At 38.7% G+C, this 21,148-nt stretch overlaps 1 protein-coding gene across 3 annotated transcripts in view; it reads right to left on the bottom strand.

Moving 5' to 3' along the window:
- Positions 1–1,273: 1,273 nt before the first annotated feature.
- The window catches only part of SLC16A1 (solute carrier family 16 member 1), a 32,699-nt gene continuing 12,824 nt past the window's right edge, over positions 1,274–21,148 (bottom strand). Inside the window, exons 2-6 of one of the 3 annotated variants that reach the window (XM_070367476.1) lie at positions 17,567–17,665; positions 16,068–16,328; positions 11,093–11,236; positions 9,207–10,073; positions 1,274–5,901 (exon numbers count right to left, since the gene is read on the bottom strand). In XM_070367476.1, the coding sequence (XP_070223577.1) occupies positions 5,624–5,901; positions 9,207–10,073; positions 11,093–11,236; positions 16,068–16,284 (1,506 nt within the window). In that variant the 5' untranslated portion in view covers positions 16,285–16,328; positions 17,567–17,665 and the 3' untranslated portion in view covers positions 1,274–5,623. Of the gene's footprint in view, positions 5,902–9,206; positions 10,074–11,092; positions 11,237–16,067; positions 16,329–16,855; positions 16,972–17,566; positions 17,666–21,148 lie in introns of all 3 variants that reach the window. The other 2 variants (XM_070367475.1, XM_005887094.2) reach the window with 2 other exon arrangements.

The raw sequence follows: 21,148 nt of genomic DNA, 5'->3' as shown, positions 1-21,148 counted from the left end.
CCCTCTGGAATAGAAGCTGTGGGTGCCAGGAACCCTGAGCATTATTATGCCTTCTATCTAGAAACCAGATAAGCACATAGATAGCACTCCAAAAATACTAGGTGATGAATTAATAAAAGTTTTATCTTATATCCATATTCCTGTTTTCCTTATAACTTACTCTTCACTGTCTGCTTTCCCTTACTACAAAGTAGGTAGGATGCATGCATGTGAAGACATTATTATGTTCATGGCTGGATTCTCAAAACTTAGAACAATGCTTGGGAACTAGTAGTTCAGTTAAGTCGCTCAGTCGTGTCCGACTCTGCAACCCTATGGACCGCAGCACACCGGGTTTCCTTGTCCATCACCAACTCCTGGAGTTTGCTCAAACTCATGTCCATCGAGTTGGTGATGCCATCCAACCATCTCATCCTCTGTCGTCCCCTTCTCCTCCCACCTTCAATCTTTCCCAGCATCAGGGTCTTTTCCAGTAAGTCAGTTCTTCGCATCAGGTGGCCAAAGTACTGGAGTTTCAGCTTCAGCATCAGTCTTTCCAGGAAATCAGGACTGATTTCCTTTAGGATGGACTGGTTTGGTCTTGCAGTCCAGGGAACTATCAAGACTCTTCTCCCACACCACAGTTCAAAAGCATCATTTCTTCAGCGCTCAGCTTTCTTTAACATGCTGTCTAGGTTTGTCATGGTTTTCCTTCCAAAGAGCAATCGTCTTTTAATTTCATGGCTGCAGTCACTACCTGCAGTGATTTTAGAGCCCAAGGAAATAAAGTCTGTCACTGTTTCCATTGTTTCCCCAGCTATTTGCCATGAAGTGATGGGACCGGATGCCATGATCTTAGTTTTCTGAATGTTGAGTTTTAAGCCAGCTTTTTCACTCTCCTCTTTCACTTTCATCAAGAGGCTCTTTAGTTCTTCTTTGCTTTCTGCCATAACGGTGGTGTCATCTGCATATCTGAGGTTATTGATATTTCTTCCGGCAATCTTGGTTCCAGCTTATGCTTCTTCCAGCTCAGCATTTCGCATGACATACCCTGCATATAAGTTAAATAAGCAGGGTGACAATATACAGCCTTGACGTACTCCTTTCTCAATTTGAAACCAGTCAATTTTTCCATATCCTGTTCTAACTGTTGCTTCTTGACCTGCATACAGATTTCTCAGGAGGCAGGTCAGGTGGTCTGCTATTCTCATCTCTTTAAGAATTTTCCAGTTTGTTGTGATCCACACAGTCAAAGGCTTTTGCGTAGTCAATAAAAGCAGCAAAACTTTGCCAATATGTTGTACCAATTTATTCAGCCACCAACTGATGACAATTTATGATTTAAATCATGTTATCAATGTAGTAGGGAAAAATTCAAAGCTCATCAATCTTTCAGTTTACATTAAGAACATTTACATTTAAGAACTAGGTAGAGAGGACTTCAATCATGAGTGGCTGCTTATTATATTTCTGCTCTTTTTAGAATCAACACAAATATTGAAGGAAAAGGATTATCAGTTACTAATCAGGTGCCTCTTCCTTGTAGGGGCAGTGTACAAAGACCAAGGGCTTTGGGATTCAAACCTACCTACTTAAAGAGCACCCCTCTCAGGCGGTGTTAGTTTTCATTCATTACCAAACAGGGACCATTACATTTCTAAGAGTAAAAGGAGGATAGGTCTGAAAGGAGTTTGATCATTTAGCTAAGAGTCTTACCTTTAAGAGTCACTCCCAAACTACCCTCTGTGAGGCTCCACCCACCTTGGGAATTAGAAGAGCTCAATTTTCCCCAAGTACTACATATCTTTGATATATATATATATATATTTTTTTTTTTTTAAATAGGTGCTTACACTTATTAAGCCCTTGCCTAGTACAAGCTGTCACGTATCAACTAAACTTCATGACAGCCCTGGGGCAACAAATGGCATTAATTATTAACACCTTTACAGAAGAAAACACCTGATGCTTAGGTTTGAGGTCACAAAGCCTTTGTTTGAACCCTGGCAGTCTATACTGTTAAACAACCAATAGGCTGTGATTTCTTTGCTAGCTATTCCAGTGTCTTCTAGCAAGTCATGGTAAAAAGCCAGCAAAAAGTAAATCAGTGCTGTATAGCCAAGAAGAGATATTCTACTGAATGACTGTCACAACGGCCCAGACTAAGTGGGGAAAGGATGACTGAATCTGAAATCCTAAAGCTAAAACACATTTCAGGAATGATGTATTTGAAACCGCCTTGCTGCTGCTGCTGCTAAGTCACTTCAGTCGTGTCCGACTCTGTGCAACCCCATCGACGGCAGCCCACCAGGCTCCCCCGTCCCTGGGATTCTCCAGGCAAGAACACTGGAGTGGGTTGCCATTTCCTTCTCCAATGCGTGAAAGTGAAGTCAAAAGCTCAGTCGTGTCCGACTCCTAGCGACCCCATGGACTGCAGCCTACCAGGCCGCTCTGTCCATGGGATCTTCCAGGCAAGAGTACTGGAATGGGGTGCCATTGCCTTCTCCGTGAAACCGCCTTAGATGCTTCTAATCTGAAGCAATTTGGCTTAATTGCTCACATTTGGGCAAGCCAGGCAAGCTTGGGCCATCACTTCCTTACAAGTTTTCATAGCAGCCAAAGTCTGTCATTAACCTCTTTCTTCAAGTACCTGATCTGATTATTAAAACAAGCCATGTTGCAAAGGTGGACATACACTGTTCACCTTTCCTCATCTTTCCAACGACAAGAGGGCGGGTGATGCACACCTGATAATTAAATTTATTATACTATGAACCATTTCCTAGGGAAGATGTAAAACTTGGACATTGAGGTTTTTCATATAAACCAATTCTGAATTTATCAATCTGAAATTCAATATAATAAAACAAGAATAAGATTATTCATTAGTATGATTAAATCAGGGATAAAAATACCTCCCTGAATTTTCTATAGTTTGTTTTAGCATCATCCTTTTCTGAATACTTTTGTAGAAATTATTTTGAATAGGTTAAGATGATTTCAGTTCTCAAAAAATGACTATATAATGTGATAATATGGTCTTGTTGCCATGATCATCTGCAACTGTCCAGTCTACCAGTTTCTTAAACAATTTTTCAGCTTTGAATTGAGACTATTTCAGAGCATACTCTTGACCAGTTCCACGCCTCTTTGGGCACAACAGTCTAGACAGCTATATGTTTTGTGACTTAACAGAATGTGGGACAGAGGGAAGCAAGGATAGGCAGGCACTCTATTTTCCCAAAGCAGCCACTGAAACTCTGTCAAGTGAAATAAAACTTAAGAAGTCTAGTCAGTCCTTACATGGAGCAAGGGACAAGACTGCCCAGTCAGAAAGCTCAGATGCGTCCGGTGTTGAAAACAGCACTGCAGCACGAGAGGATTAGCTGATTGTTAGCAAGGACTAGATGGCAGAGCAGGCCTATATTGGGCTTTAGTGTTGGCTCTGTTACCAAAACTGATCCTGAATAAATCCCTTAAGCCTGTGTCTTCAGCAGGGAAAAAGTCAGAGTTGGATTGGGTGGTAAAAGGTTTTGTTTAGTCCAGCTTTGAGCCAGTTTTTAACCTTTTGCTTCTGAATACAGCAACTTGAGAACCCTTCCTCCTAATAAATGGTGATCATTCTGCACCAAAATTTCATCACTTCACTAACAAGTTTCAGGTAGTGGAAAAATACTAAGCAGGGTCTTATGTATAGATGCAGCTTAACAACTGGGATGGGGGAAAATAATCTTATACTCCTGGTTTACTCCCCCACCCCACATTTTTTACTTAGGGTGATCCTCACTTTTTAGAAAGGGAAAGAGGCATACAGAGGTTAGGTCGGTGGAAAATGGCGGAGTCCAAACTGGAGCCAAGCCTGTCAACAATCACAGCAGGCTTCTCCCCTAAAATTCCTCCTCCATCTGCCATGATACCTGAGCACAGAAAGGGAGTTTTCATTGTGTCCTTAAAATTAACTGCTCTGCTTTCAAAACGCTTTCAGAGAAGTAGTTTTAAAAAATTTCTCTCCTGCTTGCCTGGAAGAAGAGGTTAAGGAGAAAAATCAAAATAAGCCATATACACAAATTCCAATGCACATGTGCTGAATTTTTAACATTAGCAAGGGCCAGATTGAATCTTGATAATGAAAATGAAGACAGACAATATTTTCCTCAAGAAAATAAACATTTGGAAGAAGAAACATTTCTTAAAAAAAAAAAAAAAAGAAAGAAAATTTTTATTTTAAAAAGCCAGCCTGTTAAATAAGGTTTTATGTCTATACTTTCACACTGTCAACCGCAATATTTTAAAATGCATTGAATATAATTCATTGAATGTCTAACATTATCTTCCTGCTGTAATTTAAAAGATACTAGGTTAAAAAAAATTTACAGGTTTCATTCTGGTCTGTCCCCCTCCCTATCTGTATACTAAACCCATTTCTTTACATTTCAGATAAAGTGAAAAAGGGTCACAAAATCTTTAGGGTTGTGTGAAGAATAAGAATATGCCCAATAATTCTAAGCAAAACATAATTTCCTTTAAGGCCTTATCAGAAAAAGAAAAGGAGTTATTTATTGATAAGCCAAAATAGCAACTTCTCTCCCAATCTTATCCCTATTGGTTTCTGTGGGCCAAATTTCTATGGTTCTCTTTAATTAGCAAACACTACACAGACTGAGTATCTCACACTCAGTGCTAAGCTAGATATGGATATAAATGAAACCACTGGGAATCAAAGGCGTAAAATTCCAGGAAAACAGCAACAAAAAAAGATTCCAAGTCTCACAGTTTACCTGAAGTTTTGGAAAAGTTTAAGCTGAATTCAGCTGCTGTATGAAATAGCTTTCTACATTTAATTTAGTGAGGAGGCACGAATACATAGTTGTGTATTTTAATACTAATTTTTACATTGAAAAAAATAGAATGTAATCTCAAAAAGGGCAATTATCTATGACTACGCAAAATGTATCTTTGGAAAGGGGAAGAAAAATAGTAATTTAATGAAATCAACTCTCAAGCACTTGACTTCTAATAAGCAACCCAAGAAAAGACACTGGAGGGTTGATGATGAGTAAGTACAATGCATCCAGAAAAGCCAAGATGTTTTCAAAGTTTCATGCCTTAAATTTCCTAAATACATATCTAGCAGGCATATATGCCAAGCAACTACTGATGCTAGGAAAATATTTTAGTCAGGGTTTTATAAAACCACCAACTTTCAAATCTTCTAGTGACAATATGAAACAAAATTAATTTAAAATTTTAGATTTGCCTCAAAGCAGTTATTTTTATTTGTAACGGAACACTGAAAATGGATGAGTTAAGCAGAATAGTTTTAATAGTTAAGGCTCCCTAAAGACTAAAACTTAAGGCACGTATTATAATCTTCATGACACTGTTAAAAGCAAAGATTTAAACAAACAAACAAACACACAAACTGACTTCCTTTTCTCATTCTTTTTCAACCACTCCCTTCCCAAGGCTAGGCATTTTTAATCCAGGCTACTGGTAAGGAGTGAAACAAAAATTCCATCAATAAACCCCTGGTATGATTCCCACAGAAATGTCCAGTATTTGCACTGAGCACCACTGGTAGATCACAGGCCAATAGAATATTTTGGGTCATGAGCTGCACCATTTACCCTTCAGTCCCACAGGTTCAAACTGGACTCTCCGCCTCTTTGGGGTCTTCTTCTGTGGCTTTATGTTCTGGAGATTCTGCTGCATCGATGACTTCTTTTGGCTTCTCAGCAACATCTACATTGGTCTCCTCATCTTTACTTTCCTTTTTCTGCTGCTTCTCAGCTTTCTGTTCTTTTTCAAGAAGTCGGTAATTGATGCCCATGCCAATGAAAAGATAGATGCCTGCGACAATAAGGATTATGCCACATGCCCAGTATGTGTATTTGTAGTCTCCATATATGTCATTGAGACGACCTGAGGAATGTTAAAAAAAAAGTTATGAGGGTAAACAATTATACCCTTTCCCAAATAAAGTTTAAGGATCCATTCAAAGAGCTCATAAATGCCAAATTAGTGTAAAAAGAAACTGCTCAAAATTATTTGATCTTTCGTCTATGATGTCACACTGATTTGGGGTGTCCCCACACATTCTGTTATCTTTAGCAACTTGAAAATTATTAAATCGTGGTAATTTTGAATTGCAAAGTCCTTGAGGTTACCTGGGGCTCTCTAGTGGATCAGACAGTAAAGAATCTGTGTGCAAAGCAGGAAACCTGTATATGATCCCTGGGTCAAGAAGATCCCCTAGAGAAGGGAATAGCAACCCACTCCAGTATTCTTGCCTGGAGAATCCCATGGACAGAGAAGCTTAGCAGGCTACAGTCCAAAGAGTTGGATACGGCTGAGGGACTAACACTTGAGATCACATAAAATCAGTTTTCTCAATATACAATGGAAAAATTTGCTCAAAAGAGGTTTAAGAGTCTTGCCCAACGTCACAGAGGTAATTCCAGTCTCCCAGGCCAATGCACTTTTTCTGACATCAGCATTTCCCAAAGAGCATTCCTGGGGACACTCATCCTCTGCTAAAACATTAACTAACAGCAATACTTTCCACCATTCTAACCTCACAACAGGAAGATTCTATCATCATTCCCATTGTATAACATAAAAGCTGAAGTATAGAAACTTTAAGGAAGGTCACAAAGTTTTAAGTTATACAGGTTGGCTTTAAACCCAGTGAGTCTGGGGTAGGGGAAGGGCAGGGTTGGCAAAAAAAATAAAATAAAATAAACCCAGTGAGTCTGACTCTGAGGCGTGCACCCATAACCTCTGTGCTTCAGGCTACCTCCCTCATGTTTCCGTAGTCAAGTAAATTTGCAAATAACACACCACAGTCTTTTCTATTCACGTTTTTATGAGGTCTGATATTAAAGAAACTTATTTAAAGAAACTTTGGAAAACTCTACACATATAAAAGATATAATAACCAATTCAAATATGATTCCATATGGTTTTCCAATGCAGGGCATCACTCACTCAGCAATACTTAGTTTCTATATATTAATACAGCCCTGGGTCTGTTAAGCCCTGAGTTAAGAGTGAGCAAAGGCGATAACAGTTCAGCAGAGAAGAGAAATGTTAATCCAATAACCACACAGACTGTGACAAGTGCTACAGAAATGTTTGAAGGCAGAAAATAGGAGGTTTGGGCCAGTAAGAAGGGTCAGGAAGGCTTTTCTTTTCTTGGTAAATATTTATTAAATGGAAAAAAAAGTTTACTAAAAAAAAATGCTGGGGTTGGTTAAAACTCTATTAAGGAGAGGGCTTCCCGGGCTTTCGCTGGTGAAGAATCCACCTTCCAAATGCAGGAGACATGGGTTTGATCCCTGGATTGGGAACATCCCTTGGAGGAGAAAATGGCAACCCATCCCAGTATTCTTGCCTGGGAAATCCCATGGATAGAGGAGCCTTGCAGGGTACAGTTCTATAATAAGCAGGCATTAAAAATATTTTTTCTCAAAAAAAAAAAATTAAAAAAAAAATTTTTTTTCTCTTTAAGGAAATTGATTGAAATGTAATCAGTGCAAAGAGGTTCCAAAAGGTCATTTATTACGGCACTGCACACATTTTCTTTGAAAGAATATGTGCTTTTATCTGTTCCCCCAAATAGCAAATTAGCTACCAGCAATGGTCTCTGTGTGGTGGGATAACAGGTTATTATTTTATTGCTTGCCGTTTTCTGTTAAAGCCTTAAGACATGCTAACAAAATAGTTTACCCCAGTGTGAAACTCAGTACCAGGAAGGTTTTTATCTTAAAAAAAAATTTTTATGACTGCACCAGGTCTTCATTGTGGCACACAGGATCTTTAGTTGCGGCATGCAAACTCTTAGTTGTAGCATGTGGGATCTAGTTCCCCAACCAGGGATTAAACCCAGGCCCCCTGCACTGGGAGCAAGGAGACTTAGTCACCAGACCACCAGGGAAGTCCCAGGAAGGCTTTTCTTAAAGTGTAAACTTAACCAAGACTTACAGGATAAGAGTTAATCTAGGAGAAAGGAGATGGGAAAAGGATCCGGGCAGAGAACAGCCGGTGCAAAGGCAGGTGGTAGGAGGAAGCACCAGGTGAGAGGGGATGCACAGAGAGCAAACTGGGTGGTAGGAAATGAGGCTGGAGAAGGTGGGCCAGGCCAGGCAGGTACCAGGAGCCACAGTAGGGAATTCCATCTTCACCCTAAGAACGCGGGAAGTAACTGGAGTGTCCTAAGAGACTGGAGAACAGCTAGAGTGGATATGGGTAAAGTTAGAAGGCTACTGATAGAAGATATGGGTAAGAGCAGTAGTTCTGATGGAGGAAAAATGGGCAGATCAGATAGAGATTTAGGAAGGAAAAATGGACAGGATTTATAGTCTCCTTAGGTATAGGGAGGGCTTCCCTAGTGGCTCAGATGGTAAAGTGTCTGCCTACAATGTGGGAGACCCGGGTTCAGTCCCTGGGTTGGGAAGATCCCCTGGAGAAGGAAATGGCAACCCACTCCAGTACTCTTGCCTGGAAAATCCCATGGACGGAGAAGCCTGGTGGACTACAGTCCATGGGGTTGCTAAGAGTCAGACACGACTGAGCGACTTCACTTAGGTACAGGGAGGAGAGAGGGTAGAAAAGTTCTGATGGGTCAGTAATGGGTCTTTTGTTATGTATCCTTCCCGACTTTATACTGTATAATCTGAAAAGCTGAGTCGCATCCAGAAGTCGAAATTATTGTTGTATTTTGTATTAATGATAATTTTTAAATGTAAACTGGTTAGCATTCTTGAGAGAATAATACATCAGGTTTTATAGTCACTCACGAGCTGTGTGATCCTGGGCAAGCAAGTAATTTCACTTTCAGAAGCCTCTATTTCTTGGTTTATAAAATGAGGACAGTAATAGTTCAACATCATAGACTTGTAATATATGACAGAATATAGAAAATGATCAGTAGGACAGTCCCTGGTATACTATAGCCCTCACCTACTGTACCCATGGTACCTACTGTTATTTTTAAATATTTTAATAAATATGTGTTTGAAGTAGTTTTTATTCTTCTTTCAATCTGATGATTCACCTTAATTCAAGTATTTGAGCAATTATGATATGATAAACACCATGTCACACTGAGGATACAGAAATGAGAAGGACTATCAAGCAGCCCACTGACTTTTGTTTCCATCACCTTCCCAATCTTCTCTGCCTGTTTTATGTTAATAGAACCATAGAAATTGGGAGACATACTGTACCTAAAACTGGTGGTCCCAGGAGGACAGGACAGCACTCCACAATGGTCACCAATCCCACAGCACTGGAGAATCTCTGGGGTCCCACAAGGTCCATCAGCGTTTCAAACAGTACTGAGCTGAGCCACCCAAAAGCAAATCCGAAGAATCCCGCGTAGATACAGAGCTCTATATAGGTAGAGGATAAAGGTGCTGCCAGATGACACAGTCCATTTGCAATAATAGATGCGGCAAAAAAATACTGAACTCGAGGTCTTATCCACTTTGTGTTGGCTACAAGTCCCATAGAAGGTCTGGCTACCATGTCAACAAAAGCCAGAATGGAAAGAAGGAAGGCAGCCTTCTCACTAGAGTAATGCTTACTCTTGCCATAATTGCTAAGAAAGACCAATGGTGTAAATAGTCCAAAAAACATGAGCACATTTCCAGACAGGTAAAGCAAAAAGCCTCTGTGCTTGAACAGGCTTAAGTCCAGGAATGTATTAAGTGTTTGGAAGATTGATTTTTTCTCTTCTTTGGGGTTTCCTCCAATGAGATCTGTATTTGCATCACTTGCCCCCTTTTTCGTCTCATATTTTCCAGCTTCCTGAAGGGATCCTTTAGACTTCTCTTTCTCTGCAGTGGTTGGCTTGGGCCCTATTGGTCTCATCAGAGCTCCAGCCACACAGCAGTTTAATAGTAAGCCCCCGAGAATTAGGAAGCTTCCTCTCCAGCCGTAGATCATAAAGAAAGCCTGGTTGAGGGGGGCCAGGGTAGAGAGGAACACAGGGCTGCCTGCCATGGCTAGTCCATTTGCCAGCGGTCGTCTCTTATAGAAATACTTGCCAATCATGGTCAAAGCCGGATTTAAGTTGAAGGCAAGCCCAAGACCTGGGGAGAAGAAAAAAAAAGAATCATATATTACAATAAATGTCAGAGACATATTTTGCATTACTTAACCAGACAAAGAAATTAAAATAAGAGGTATATAATTCAAAAAGATAAAAATAAAATGGAAAGATATTCTGTGCTCATGGACTGGAAGAATCAACATTGTCAAAATCTCCTTATTACCTAAAGAAACCTACATCTTCAGTGCAATCTCTATCAAAATCCCAAGGACATTTTCCACAGAAATAGAACAAAAAAATTCTAAAATATATATGAAACCTCAAGAGACCCACTGTTCATCACAGCATTATTCTTCCTCTGGGAATCTTCCCCACCCAGGGATCAAACACGCATCTCCTTCATCTCCTGCACTGCAAGCAGATTCTTGACCGCTGAACCACTGGGGAAGCCCAATTGATAAATATATGCAACTGAATACTACTCAGCCATGAAAAAGAACAGAAAAAATTTGCTATTTGCAACAACATGGATGGACTTGGAGGGCATTATGCTGTGAAATAAGTCAGACAGACTAAGGCAAATACTGTATGTTACCAGTTATACGTGGAATCTAAACAATACAAACTAGCAAATATAACAAGGAAAAAACAAGACTCAGAGAACAACCTGGATGTTGTACCAAATAATTCGTGCTTTATGTTTAATACTCTCTGGTGCTCCAATAGATGTCTATTCCCTGGTAAGAGGAATAGGTAATAAAATAGTAACCAGTGACCACTCTTGCAACAAACTGCAGAACACATTTTATCTACAACCATTGACTATTCTTAGGACAAGAAATAAATGATTTCTTTCAATTCATTCATTTATTCAACAATGTATACCTATGGTATGACAGCAATTTCTTTAAAAATTCTTTCTATTGCTCTTAAATTGCTTGTCAAAATGATAATCAGCTAATTTCTATGAGGGACTTTCATTCAAAATATCTGAAAGACCAATGTAGGTGAATACCAAATAACCAGCAATATTAATATATTGAAAATGAATCAACTCACCTCCAATGACTCCAACAGAAAAGTAAAGTTCCTGCACAGTGTTACAGAAGGAAGCAGCAATCAAGCCACTGCCTGACAAGATGCCACCAACAATCATGACTGGACGACTGCCATATTTATTCACTAGGACACTGCTGATAGGACCTAAAAGATAACCAAACGTTCAGTAGTACACAGGCACTGATCACTGCATTAAGTGACAAGTCCTCCAAAATTAGCAGACACACAAAGGCAATGATAAGAATATTGCTACCTATCATTATTTCATAGTCTTATAGGTATGTGTGCTGGAAAATAAAGATGGTAAAAGAATCATTAACTCTGTACCTTCTCTGACTTGAAACACTGGATGGAATTTTACTAAAATATAAGACTCTAGCCTATCCTTAATCTTTCTCTTATAAGGCAGAATAGGCTGAAAACACCTTGATAACATGTTCATAGGCTTCTTGATTTATCAAGGATATGATCAACACATATTTCGTAAGTTTGCTCTATATTTTTGGACAGGCAGTCTGATGAGATAATGTGGTTTGTGTTATATTTTTTAAAAACAAGAAAAAGCAAAGGGAAAAATAATTATTTTTTCCAAGTTCAGTAGTTTTGTGATTAGGACATCTAAATTTAAAACAAAACTGTTCCTTTTAATATTTTTTCCTACCTCCTTTCGAAGAGTTGGGTTGCTTTTCTGGGTGCCTGATGTCCTCTGCCGGCATTCAGAAGTTGTTTTGTGGAATTTACTCGACGTTTAAATGCTCTTTTGATGAATTTGTGGGGGAGAAAGTGTTCTCCCCGTCCTACTCCTCCGCCATCTTGGCTCCTCCCCCCAAAACTGTTCCTAATTACACCTATATATCTCAGGTACTGAATTGAATGCCTTTCAACCTGGTTCTATGCTTATATTTTGTGGTATCAAAACTATGAAAAAATGTTTGTAGGAGAAGATTTAGTCAGATAATGGTCAAACCATCATCAGGTCTAACAATGCAAACAAGATTAAATTTTCTCAGCTAAAGATACACATACCAAAAAATCAGTTTTTCCTTAACGTGAGAGAAGAAACCAAATAAATGTGTAGTGTTATAAGAATCACGAAAAGATTTTGTGCATTTCATGTATTTTTCAAATACAAAAAAATCAAATGGCCTCTCTCTACTTGAAATTGTAACTCCCCTTTTAAGTCTTAATTATGTGTCTTATCCAAAGCAAACAATGTTTCAAAAGCTGTTACACAACTTTTAAGTAGACTAACAATATTTGTTGATTACAAACTTGAATGACATTCCACATTCACTGAATTTCATTTATTACAAGAATACTTACATCCCTACTTGGTGGCTCTGGACATGACAACTTTGTTTACATGACACCTGGTTAAGGCAGATGACTACAAAAAGAAAGGGTCACTGCAAGGGTCATCAGGGAAGGGGACACAAGGAGAAGAACTGATATTTGAACTTGCAACATCACAAAGCTAGCAAGAACCAAGTTTCAAAACTATCCCGTTTTCTCTCCATTACATATGTGTTTCTGGAACTACGGTTTCAGAGTTACAAAGCAGAAGACATACAAATTCAAATTTTTCTTCCATTAGCACAGTAAATTCTTACATTATTCTGTTTATTCTATCTTAGCTCCTGAGAAGATAGTAAGTCTATTTTTAAAAACAGAATACACATATTCTGAATATCATATATATATACCATATGTATGGGGCTTCCTTGGTGGCTCAGACAGTAAAGCGTCTGCCTGCAATGCGGGAGACCCGAGTACGATCCCTGGGTCAGGAAGATCCCCTGGAGAAGGAAATGGCAACCCACTCCAGTATTCTTGCCTGGAGAATCCCATGGATGGAGGAGCCTGGTAGGCTACAGTCCACGGGGTCGCAAAGTCGGACACGATTGAGCGACTTCACTTTCTTTTCCCTATACCATACGTATATGTATGTACGTTCAGTTGTGTCTGACTCTGTGGGACCCCATGGACTGTAGCCTGCCAGACTCCTCTGTGGGATCTCCCAGGCAAGAATACTGGAGTGGGTTGTCATTTCCTTCTCCAGGGGATCTTTCCAACCCAGGAATCAAACCCAGTCTCTTGCATCTCCTGCATTGGCAGGCAGATTCTTTACCAGTGTGCCACCTAGGAAGCCCTGTATATGTATACATACATACAATAAACACGCAAGAAGTAATTAAAGCTTTTGATATCCTAGTATTTCAGAGGACCAATTCTCTTTAAAAGGCTGGGTCAAGAGATGACTGCAAGAGAGAATTCAGCCTCAACCAGGGATGTGTCTAAAGAAGTTTTCATCAAACTTTTAAGTCACTTCATGAAAATATTAGGCCACGGCTGGTTTGGAAATAATTTGAATTTACAGTTTATATATGATGAAAGAATTAAATACTGAAAAAATATCATTAGTCATTAAACAGATTTTTGTATAATCAGAGTTACAAAGCCCACAAAGACTGCCACATTGTTGACACTGTGAAGTAAAAGTAAAATGCTGTAAAGTTTGAAGTATTTTAAGTTAGGAATGTTAAGATGACATTACTGTGGAACTAAAAATATGTAAATTCATACTTTCATGTTAAAAAAGAGGAAAAAAAATCCAGCAACCCAAGAGTAGGTAACTGTAGGTAACTAAGATCCTATCCTTTAAAAATATAATTTAACAAGAACCAGTATGTATCTGTGAACCAAAGCACACAAAAAGAAATTAAGAAGAGAAAAGGAAGGAAGGAGGAAGGCAGGCAGGCATGAACCCTAAACCACTCCTAAAGCAAAATGATTAGGGTTGAGGGAGTGGCCCAAATGCACAAGTTAAAGGTTAAGGCAGTTTTAAAAATAATTCTTAAAGGGGCCAACCACCTAGGAGCCAAACAAAACAAAATAACCATTTGGTAAAAATTATGCCACGAGGTTCTTGATATGCAATTCGTCTTTCAGAGTTATTTCAGGAAGGATGACCCCAATTAGCTATCATTAAAAATAGAGAAGGGTACAGTTTATAGGCCTATTATAACACAGATTCAAAGAAATGTGCTAGTTATCTCTGGGTGAAAACAAGAAACTGTTCTCCCAAAAGAAAAGTGTCATGTGCAATCAGCACTACTGACATCACTTACTTCTGATGCAAAATGCCAACAGCTTTCAAGCTCTTGCTCTCAGAATTACAACATGTGAACCTGTTGTTTGTAGTCAGCTTAAAAATACTCTGAACACCTGGAGTACCTCTAGATAATATCAATTTCTTCAAGCCATCAGAGTCAAAATCTGATTAGAAATCCTAGCAGATGGAGTTCAGAGCCTCCAAAATTAATGGTTCTCAGAAGCTAGAAAATGTCCAAAATCCTTTTAATTTCTCTGGACTCATGAAAAAAAAGTAATATAATAATAAAAAAAAAAAGTACTTAATCTTATAACAGACAAAACAAACATGCATTCAGAATTTAAAAAGCACAAAGAAACATTCTGCAGAAAAAAAAATAAATCTTCGATCTCCATTCCCACTTTATGTCCCCTTAAGGCAGCCAGCTTACCCTTTTTCTGTGCAATGAGATTAAGCACTGAACTAAATTATGACTTCAAATACTTATTCCTGTTTCATGAGTTGTTTACATTATTGTCTCAACAGGATTACAGACTTTTCAAGGGAGAAATCAAGATCAGTGTCCTCTATAACTTAGACCTAGCCTAGTGAGGAATATGTGTGTACAGCTTGATAATATGGGTTAAAATATACATATATATATTGGTGGAATCTGCCACCAATTTAGAAGCCTAAAGCTAAGGTTTTACAGATGAAATACAGAATCTCTTTAAAGGCCTTATGTGAAAATAATTTGAGGTACTAGTGAAAGTCGCTCAGTCATGTCCGGCGACCCCGTGGACTAATACAGTCCATAGAATTCTCCAGGTCCTAATACTGGAGTGGGTAGCATTTCCCTTCTCTCTTCTTGGGATCTTCCCAACCTAGGGATCAAACCTAGGTCTCCCGCATTGCAGGTGGATTTTTTTACCAGCTGAGCCACAAGGGAAGCCCAACAATATTGGAGTGGCTAGCCTAGCCCTTCTCCAGTGGATCTTTCCGACCCAGGAATCGACTGGGGTCTCCTGCATTGCAGGTGGATTCTTTACCAACTGAGCTATTAGGGAAGTTCCTCTGAGGTACTAAATTATCATTAAAAAAAAAAGGCGAAAGCTTGGCTACATAATCAACATGTGAGCTGTCAATCCCAGTAAATAAATACACTTAACTTTAGAATCTCTGCTAACTAAGCAACTACTTATTATTATGAGAGGTTTTGACTTTTATATGTTAAATTGTGATTTGATGTTCCAAGGCAAACAAATAACCCCAGTTATTTTAAATGATGTTGAGGTAAGCAAGTTACTCTCCACATTTCCTTCACTCCTTTACAACATGTGGAAGAAAACAGAAGGGTAAAAAATGATAAAACTTAAGCTAAGATGCAGCTGAAATGCTGTAGAACTAATTACATCACAAGGAACAAAACAAGGAGGGGTTTATCCAGTTCTTTAATTCTAACACCATGGAAAGATTTTACGTGAGACTTTGAACTGTGATAGTCAAGTTAGCCTGATTTACTTCAATCCTCCCAACATCAATTAAAAAGAATTTTTATTTACATTTATATCAAGAATCTAGCAGAAGCAATAAGCAAAATCAGTTGTGCACATGAAATTTTTCTAAGAGCTTTAAGTCCAATGATACTGAGCTGGAACAAAACCTAACAATTTCTTATTTCTGTTTTTGGAATACTATAGTGCAACAAGCAAAGCAAGAGTTGTCATTGTTAATTAAAATTAAAACTGTGATTATTTTAAACACAAAGCTTTAAGGAGTATGATTTCAAACCTCATGAATAAAACATTTTTTAAAAAGTTACCTAAAACAAAGTATCTGGTTGCTTAGTGAAAATCAAAAAATCAGGCCTTAGTGGATACTCACCTCCACCATACATGACAGCCAACATGATGGAAGATATCCATGACACTTCACTGGTGGTGGCATTAAATATACCTTCAATTTCTTTGAAGAACACAGTAATAGATTTGGGGAACGCATAAGAGAAGCCGATGGAAATGAAAGCTCCAATTACCACTGCCCACCCCCAGCCTCCATCTGGGGGGGTGTATCCAACTGGACCTCCAACTGCTGGTGGCATTGTAAATGTTGATAAATTCCAAAATGCAGTTCAAATCCAAGTATCTATACAATACAAAATTTAAATGCAATGTCAGCAATAAAGCACTCCCATCTAGAACTCCCAACAACAAAGTACACTTTACACGTAGCTCTCAAGTAACAGAACTATTTTTCAATACTCTATGAAGGTTCTAGGTTTTAATACAGGCTTTGTAAGTTTTTCCCCTTTCTCGTGTATTCTTCAATACTCTTTCTCTTATTAATATGCTGACTTAAAAGTAACAGGAAGTAGGCACCTGACTTACTAGATACATAGCAATTTGCAAAATACAAGATCATTCTGAACACATAAGAATTGCATTTAATGAGCTGGAAAATAATTTCAAAAAGTTTCCTTTTATCTATCTAATTTCTTTGGTTAAACTCCTAAACATATAAGTTGAACTATAAAGTCAAAAGATAGTAGTTTCAAATAAAAGATTATCCCTTTTTCTTGAAGCTACCCAATACTAATATTTAGCAAGGTTTAGACTGTTAGATTTTGAATAGTTTTGGAAAAGATGGGAGTGGGTGTTTGATAGTAGGCTTACCTGTTTTCTCATGAAGGTCTCTTTTATTTTAAGCCAGCTTCCACCCTATGTTTAACTCATCCTACAACAGTATGTGAGTATGTCCACTTCAAATTATCTTCAGTCAGACTGTATTACTACAATAAATATAGGTCATAGATGACAAGCTCACTCTTGGCTGCAGCATTCTTTAGTCTAAAACACAAATCCCTAACTTCACACTGTAGGAGCAGTATATTGGTTATCTTCTAAATACTGTTCTTTCCAATCCATCTGAACACTTCCAATCTGATTTAAGACACTGGACATTGTAGGGTAAGGAAGAAGACAGTCCCAAAGGAAGGTTTCTGTAAAGGCAAGGATATAGTTTCCTCACTTCTACAACATTGCACTAAAGGTTCTAAGCCAGCTTGTGCAGGCAAGAGAAAGAAATTACAGGCATAAAGACTAGAAAGGAAGAAGTAAACCTGTCTTCATTCACAGATGAAAAATTGTCTATGTGCATAATGCTAAGAAATAAAAAAAGTATTAGAACTAAAAATGAACTTAACTAGATAGATCTCAGGATATAAGACCAATAAATTGAAATCAACTCATTAAGCCAATTTTGAGTTTTCCTTTCATCTAATTGGGCTTCCCTTGTGGCTCAGCTGGTAAAGAATCCATCTGCAATGTGGGAGACTTCGGTAGGGAGGGTTGGGACATCCCCTGGAGAAGGGAAAGGCTACCCACTTCAGTATTCTGGCCTGGAGAATTCCACGGACTAAGTCCAAGGGGTCACAAAGAGTCGGACATGACTGAGCGACTTTCACTTCACTTCACTTTCTTCATCTAATTATGAAAAAAAAAAAAAAAAAACACTTGAATTTTTTCAATCAAAGAAGCACTAAAAGATTAATCTGCCTCAGAATGTTTACACACAGAGAAACCCACAGACAGTAGAGTCACTTAACACATCAAGCTCTGACTCGAACAGCTAATTCATGCTGGACATGATTAAACTTTGAGCTTAGCTGCCAGCTACGATTTGTCCCAGTTAGTTACAGCAGTTACAATTTTTAGTCACTAAGACTTGCCTCATCATGTTAATAATATCTTATCCCATTGTGTGAAAATTAAGATTTAAAACTTGAAGCTTTAAAAAGATTCATTAGGAAATAAGTACAAGAAATAAGAGTATCCAAATTTTGAAAGAAAGAACACTTCAAAACCCAGACATGGATTCAACAGTTCTGCCACCACCCAAAAAATGCTTGTCCTTCCTAACTTAAAAATTCTGACAGTACATAATAGAAGGTGTGTAGTATCATCTAAACAAACTATTTTCTTTCAAACTGACCAAACTTGAGCTATGAACAAAAGGGTTCATTCAAAAAGTAAAATATGTGAGCAGGCTTCCTTGTACAGTATTCACAGCCCCAGTGAGAAGAGGGAATGCGCAAATCCAGAGGTGAAAAGAGATTAAAGTTTTATATTTTAATCCTTACAGTGTGCACAGTAGCCTTCTTATTAGCTATTAGTTTATGACTCTCCAGTAGTTGCCTGATAGTGATAGGAAGATTTTTTTTTTTTTAAGTGATAAGATAATGAGAAAGTTCTTCATCAATTGACTGGGAAAGAATAGGAAACAGTAAATAATCCTAACTTTTCTTAGCAATGATGGTGGTGACAAGAACCACCTTCTAGATTTTCTGATTTCTCTCCTTTTCTCATAACTCTCAGGAATTGTGCAAGTAAACATTTGGAAATTCAAAGTTGAGCTTCCTACCCTTCATGCTCTGCCCCTACTCTAGAAGAGTTATAAAAGCCCCTGCAAATAGTATTCATTATGTTCTCTACACTTTTTCCATCAACATTTCAAACAACATTTTAAACACTTTTAGGAAATGACAATGGCCCGTATGTGAACTTAAAAGAGCAGAAAGTACCTAAAACCAATTATCGAAAAGAATTTGTTACTAAGTGTAGACCAGTTTTACATATCAAATTCACATAGAACATTCAAATCCAGAAAGGCTGATTAACTGAAGCTATTGATGCTGAAGTAGCCAATCTACTGCTCTTTATAACTGGCCCCCAGTCCAGCTTCACGGCTTTCAGAACCACTTGCCCCAAGGTAGACCGCAAGATTCAAGGTCTAGGAAACCTCCTTTGCCTTTTCTATTTTAAATGGAATACAATGAAGAAAACCAAAACAAACTTTTTTTAAAAAACTACAAACAACCAGAAGGCACCAAAGAAAATGAGAAAGGAGGGAAAGGGACAGGGCATAATCTTTTTTTTTCCCCCTGCAAGATCTTAGTTCCCTGGCCAGGAAACACCAAGCCCTACCCACTGGACTGCAAGAGAATTCCCAGGATACAACTTTTAAAAGAAGGTCATAGCTGTTCAGGACAAAAACTGGTTAGAACAGATCAGGCCCAAGATGGTGGAAGTTTCAACTTCATGGATGTTGAGCATCCTTACACATTCATTATTACATATTAGCATACGCTACATGAACACACCCATACATGCTATAACAGTTCTAAGGTCAACCATAAAAGACCAAAGAGTCGGTGGTGACCCAATTTCTAAAAATCTTTGCTCCTTCCCCACAAAAAAATGGAGTAATCCTCCCCCATAGTGAAATTAGCCAGCCCATAAAAACTAACACCCCATACCCTGGGGCCGCTCTCACATTCTGATACAGCCCACACTCTATGGAGTGTTATCTCCCAGGGCTGCTCTTGCCTTTTGAGATGGACCACATTCTATCTGTGGGGTATGTATCTCCCAGGGCATCTTACCTTCTGAGATGGCACATACTTGTCTATTGAGTGTTTATCTCCTTAATGGGCTTCCCTGATAGCTCAGTTGATAAAAGAATCTGCCTGCAATGCAGGAGACCCTGGTTCAGTCCCTGGGTTGGGAAGATCCCCTGGAGAAGGGAAAGGCTACCCACTCCAGTATTCTGGCCTGGGAAATTCCATGGACTGTATAGTGCATGGGGTCACAAAGTGGTGGACACTACTGAGCAGCTTTCACTTTATCTTGAATAAAACTGTTTTCCCACTTAGTTCTGGGGCAGAGCCTCTTGCCTACCAGTTTGTATCCTTCCAAGCATCCTATTCTTAAATCTGTTTCTTGTCAATTGCTTTTCCTCTCACTGAATTCCTTCTGCACTGAGACAGAAAGAACCTGAGTTTCATTACATCCTGAGACCAAGTGTGTGGTTTCAGCTGAGAGATTGTGGATTTGTTCTGCTCAGTTGTGTCCAACTCTTTGTGATCCGACTGCAGCACGCCAGGCCTCCCTGTCCATCACCAACTCTTGAGTTTACTCAAACTCATGCCCATTGAGTTGGTGATGCCATCCAACCATCTGTCGTCCCCTTCTCCTCCCGCCTTCAATCTTTCCCAGCATCAGGGTCTTTTCAAATGAATCAGCTCTTTGCATCAGGTGGCCAAAGCATTGGAGTTTCAGCTTCAACATCAGTCCTTTCAATGAATATTCAGGACTGATTTCCTTTAGTTTGGACTGGTTGGGTCTCCTTGTAGTCCAAGGGACTCTCAAGAGTCTTCTCCAACACCACAGTTCAAAAGCATCAATTCTTCAGCACTCAGCTTTCTTTATAGTCCTAAACCAGAGTTTGTGTGTTCAAGTCCCATCTGAGAGGTATGTATGGGTTCGAGGTGTGCAGTTTCAAAAGGATAAATACTACTGTAACTGATTAGGCCAACACTCCGCAGTTTTGAAATGCATGATTTTTGATCAAATGGCATATAAAGAACTTTTAAGAATCTCCCTTATCATTCAAGGTAAACCCAACCAATATTATAAGAAATTATACATAACACCCTTGAAGAGAAATGAACTATTTCCTAGCCAGAATGCTTCAGAATACATGAAAATTGATTCTAAATCTTGTTTTTAGTTTAACACATATTTATAATTCCCAAAATGTCAACATTCATTACTAATTATTTACAGATTTAAAAATAATTTACATGATCAGATCATCCTACAAATAAGGTTTTTTATCTACAGCAATTCTAACCAGATATGTTGTTGGAAAAAGAGATTTTAATGGTCAGCTGCTTCAGATGATTGTGTATATTCTCTGATATGTTACCCAAGTTGAGAAGTGATGCCTCCTTGAGACCTCCCCTGACTTCCCAAGTGCAGGTTCAAACAGTTGCTAATCAGGAAAGGGAGAAAATGAAGAAACCAGGATCAGTCAAGAAACAACAGTTCAGTTCAGTTCAGTTGCTCAGTGTGTCCAACTCTTTTCAACCCCATGGACTGCAGCAGCCTTCTCTGTCCATTACCAAC

This window comes from Bos mutus, chromosome 3 (genome assembly GCF_027580195.1).
Source record: "Bos mutus isolate GX-2022 chromosome 3, NWIPB_WYAK_1.1, whole genome shotgun sequence".
NCBI classification, from domain to species: Eukaryota; Metazoa; Chordata; class Mammalia; order Artiodactyla; family Bovidae; genus Bos; species Bos mutus.
This window is presented reverse-complemented; position numbering and strand designations above follow the sequence as displayed.